This window comes from Brachycentrus maculatus, unplaced genomic scaffold, assembly GCF_059751285.1.
Source record: "Brachycentrus maculatus isolate JH-2025_06_01 unplaced genomic scaffold, ASM5975128v1 h1tg000228l, whole genome shotgun sequence".
NCBI classification, from domain to species: Eukaryota; Metazoa; Arthropoda; class Insecta; order Trichoptera; family Brachycentridae; genus Brachycentrus; species Brachycentrus maculatus.
In genome coordinates this window covers 94439-98605 of record NW_028280979.1, presented here as the reverse complement: position 1 = coordinate 98605, position 4167 = coordinate 94439, and the positions used below count along the sequence as shown (strand labels likewise).

The 4167-nt window shown below is 35.8% G+C and overlaps 1 protein-coding gene across 1 annotated transcript; it reads right to left on the bottom strand.

The window, feature by feature from the left end:
• Positions 1-1059: 1059 nt before the first annotated feature.
• On the bottom strand, positions 1060-2950 carry LOC148306727 (uncharacterized). Its single transcript, XM_088264492.1, has one exon. The coding sequence runs from the start codon at positions 2875-2877 to the stop codon at positions 1270-1272; it is 1608 nt and encodes a 535-aa protein (XP_088120618.1). The 5' UTR covers positions 2878-2950; the 3' UTR covers positions 1060-1269.
• Between the last annotated feature and the right edge of the window lie 1217 nt (positions 2951-4167).

The window sequence follows — 4167 nt, the reverse complement described above, 5'->3', positions numbered from 1 at the left end:
ATATATATATATATATATATATATATATATATATATATATATATATATATATATATATATATATATATATATATATATATATATATATATATATATATATATATATATATATATATATATATATATATATATATATATATATATATATATATATATAAATATATATATGAATATAAATATATATTTAAATTAAAGGTATTAAAATAAAAGAATAAAAAATAGTGCTTATAATTTTATTCCATTTTCAACTAAATGAGTTCCAATTTTTTTCCTTTGGACGTTGATCACCACCTATTATAAAATAAATAATCGTTTTTAATAATTCATGACGCACGTTTTTAAAAAATATTTAAATTATTCATAAGTAGTATTTCATAGGTAACATTTACGAAATTAATAGTTAATATATTTATATTTATTTTTTACTTAAATCTACAGCAAATAACTTTGTCTTTTATGATTTATTTTTTAATTAATTTAGTATTGCCCCTACGAGTTTATTTAAATTTATCATTAATTTTACATAAAAACAAAATAACACTTCCTAAAACATTGGTTTTGTATAACGACAGACTTACGTAACATAACGGTTTCCTTATCATTCATCGTTCACATTGTGTAATATTACTTCAAATTATACAAAGTGAACGATGAATGATAAGGAAAGTATTATATTACTACACCACAAAGTTAACAATACTTTTAATATTTAAAAAAAATATTTAATTAGACAGCAAATTTCGACAGATAACAACCGAAATCAATGCATCGTTTATATTTACACCCTTATAATTGCTTTTTATTAAACAGTGTCATCGTCGTATTAAAGAGAATGTACTTAAAAACATACAAAATAACATCGAAAAAAGTTTTTAAATTATCAACCGTTTATAAAATAAAAACATGAAATTTTGGTAACAAAATACACAGCACTTAAAATCAACAATTTGGTAATAAATATGTTCATAGAGATTTTACTGACTTTACTTGACATCTTAACGTAGATGGTAAAAATATGCAAGTTTCGGTATTTACAAGGCATACGACATTCCCACCTACTTCCATGTTCTTTTTTAATTTGAGTTTTACTTAGTAAATACCAATATTATAGAGTAGTAGTATTTATTAAGCAAAACTTGAATAAAAATTGATAGATTTTACCACAGTGTGACTGCCGAATAAATAAATGAAATTCCATGTTCTTATTCACTTATATTGAGATGTCAATTAAAAACCCATCTTTGAATACAATCAAAATATTTTAACATTTTATTTCGATTGCATTCCATTTGAGTGGGCGTAATATGGCCTGGGCACTTTCCCTTTGGAGCAGAATGCGGAACTGCTGGCTTCCGTCGGGACCACGTGATGATCCAGGATGTCTCCTTCCTTGTCTTGATGAGCCGTCATGTGTCTGGTGAGGTGATGCCTCTCCCTGAAGCTTTCGGCGCAAACAGGACACTTGAGCTTGTCCTCTCTTTTCCTCCTTGTAGCGTCGTAGTTCACCTCACTCTTGTGATGAGATCTCATGTGGTAGACCAGGTCTGACGTCATGCGGAAGCTGATGTTGCATTTTGCGCACACGTTCTGGGCTGGAAGAGATAAGGTGGCGAGAGACGGGGGCAGAAGGGTGCTGAGGAGAGCCGCTGCCGGGTTCCTCATGAGGGGATTCATCGCTTCTCCTTGCTGCTGAAATTTCAGGAACTCCGCGCCAGGGTGATGGAAGTTTTGAATCGGAAACGGATACGAATGGCTCGATTGTAGATACGGAGGCAGTTCTGACCGAAATGGCAGGATGTGACCAAATTTGTTCGAGTGTGGAAAATTCATGTGTTTGTCGCTTTCGCTCATTTTATGCGAAGGGTTGTACGTAGGAGATGATTTAGGAAAGGTTATATTTTCAGAATTATTATGAAGACTTCCTTGGTGTTCTGAGAACTGGTGATATGAATGGAGTGCCTGGTTTTTTAAAAACGGGTTTGTAGATAGTAAATTTGTTGGAATTACGGACTTCAGCTGATGGTTTTTGTGGAAAATGTTACTCAACATAGGTGGGCTGGAGGTCGTGAGTGGAGGGCTCATCGAGTTCTGGTAGCTGAGGTTATCAGGACTTTCAGAGTGTCCTGGAGACGGTGTAGGATGCTTAGCCGTATTCCCTTGAAAGCTGTTGTTGACTTTAGTGAAAGCGCTTCTAGGATTGACCTCCGACAATCTGGCAGCCATGTACTTTTCGTTGTGCTCGAAGGCTGGTCTGATTTGCGATATAAGAGAGGGGTCGTCGAACACTTTGTTTCTATAGGGTGATTCGTGTATCACGCGCACTGGTCTGGAAAAGCTCTCGGTAGAATTTGGTCTGGATCTTGACATGTCCGAAACGTCCGAATCACTTAGCACACTCTTCGTAGCGAATTCTTCAGTACCCACGTCGATATTGAGTTCTTGGTTAGATTGAGGAGAAACGTTGTTGTTATGTCGATATTTTTCACTGTAGCACGATGTTGTTGATAGATCTGTCCCTTTAGAGTCATCACTTTCCCTGTGAGAGTACACATTTGATTTGTTGAGGTATTCGTGATTTTTTCTGAAGTTGTCCGCTTCCATTCGCGCATAATGGGAGTCGTTGAAGATCTGTTTCGACACTCGTAACTGCTTTTCCATCTGTTTTTGTTTCATTTTTTCGTCGGGCATCATCAGGAAGGCGACATCGAACGAGCGTTTGTTCGTTCTGTTTTGATTACAAGAAGAGAACTGATGATCGATTTTCGTTTGGTATTGCTCGATGGACTTTGGTTCGCCTCCCAGTTGCGGCAAAGACATGTTTATTTCTGCCGACGAGTCACTTCGATTAACTTTTTGAATGTCCATTGTCATTTTCATTCACTATAGTTAAACAACATAATTTAACACGAAAAACTAATAGGTTCAAAGGAGAATATGAATTGTTTCACGATGTACACTTGACGTTTGAAAAAGTTTTTACGATAATTCCGCGAACTCCACAATTGGCCTGACATGCGCTCTGACCAAAGTCGTACTGACAAATGCCACGAGCGCGCGAAGTTACCCTTATATAAAATAAGCATTTTCCTCGACTCTTCGGACCTTACGCTTTCGGGGGGTTGGTTGTGGGCGTGGCCGAGCCGCGTCGACCAATGAGCGGGCTGGAAGGGAGGAACCCCGCCCGCCGGAGCCAATGACAGATTTAATGGCATCCTTATCACGAAGGGGTTGGGGTCGAACGAGACCTGAAAATAATAATAATATTATAGTCTTGATAATGCCCGCCAGGGTTGACTTTATTACGAACGGTTAAAACTTTGGAAGTTTTCCGAGCCAAGCTACTTTCTAATATGAAACTTTGAGATTAGCTTGTTGATACAAAATTGAATCGGTTTATTTTTTCAACTGTCTTGATGATACATAAAAATGCTAGGTATTTGATTCAATTAATATAAACCAAAAAATATTCAGAACAATATAAATACGAAAATTAACAACATTTTGAGTTAGTTCAAATACTTGTTCACAAATCTGGATTATCTCCACTTTTTACATTTTTTAAATCTTAACATAGACGAAGAAGAAAATAATAGTTTGCTCACAAATAAAAAGAGTCTGTGATTAACGAAAGCTTTTCTAAATCTAACATAGATGGCTGTTGTGAAGTCGCATGTACTGTGTCACGAGATTGATTGCATCTAGGAGTTCCGAAAATTTGAGTAGTTTGGTTGTCAAAAAAAATAAGTAGTGTGACGCCTCTCTGTAAATGAATTGCGGAAAATATGAAACAGGAAATTATTTGGCAAACAAATGTGTTTTAAGTTTTTTTTTCTAAACATCATATCATTCTCACATTTCTAACTACTGGCGGAAGGGCATCTCATGCCATCGTTCAGTAACTTCAAAGGCATGCTCGCCAAATCTAGTGTGAACTGGTAAGATCACTTTGCCCATAGCAGTTGTTGTAGCCGAGCGAAGCGTGAGACGTCTATCAACCAATTGGTCTATTTTTTAGATACTCCGGAGCCATATTATGTATCGATTCATACATGAGTAGACAGAGATTATACTCAATCTTTTGGGAAAGCGTAAACAGTGCAGTTGGTAAAGTAGTGGGGTGTGTGACCGAATTTAGAAATTCCGAAAATCCAGTATTACTGCTGCCTT

Excerpts from the sequence above, each read along its gene's own strand:
- LOC148306727 (XM_088264492.1), bottom strand. The coding sequence starts at position 2,877 with ATGAAAATGACAATGGACATTCAAAAAGTTAATCGAAGTGACTCGTCG.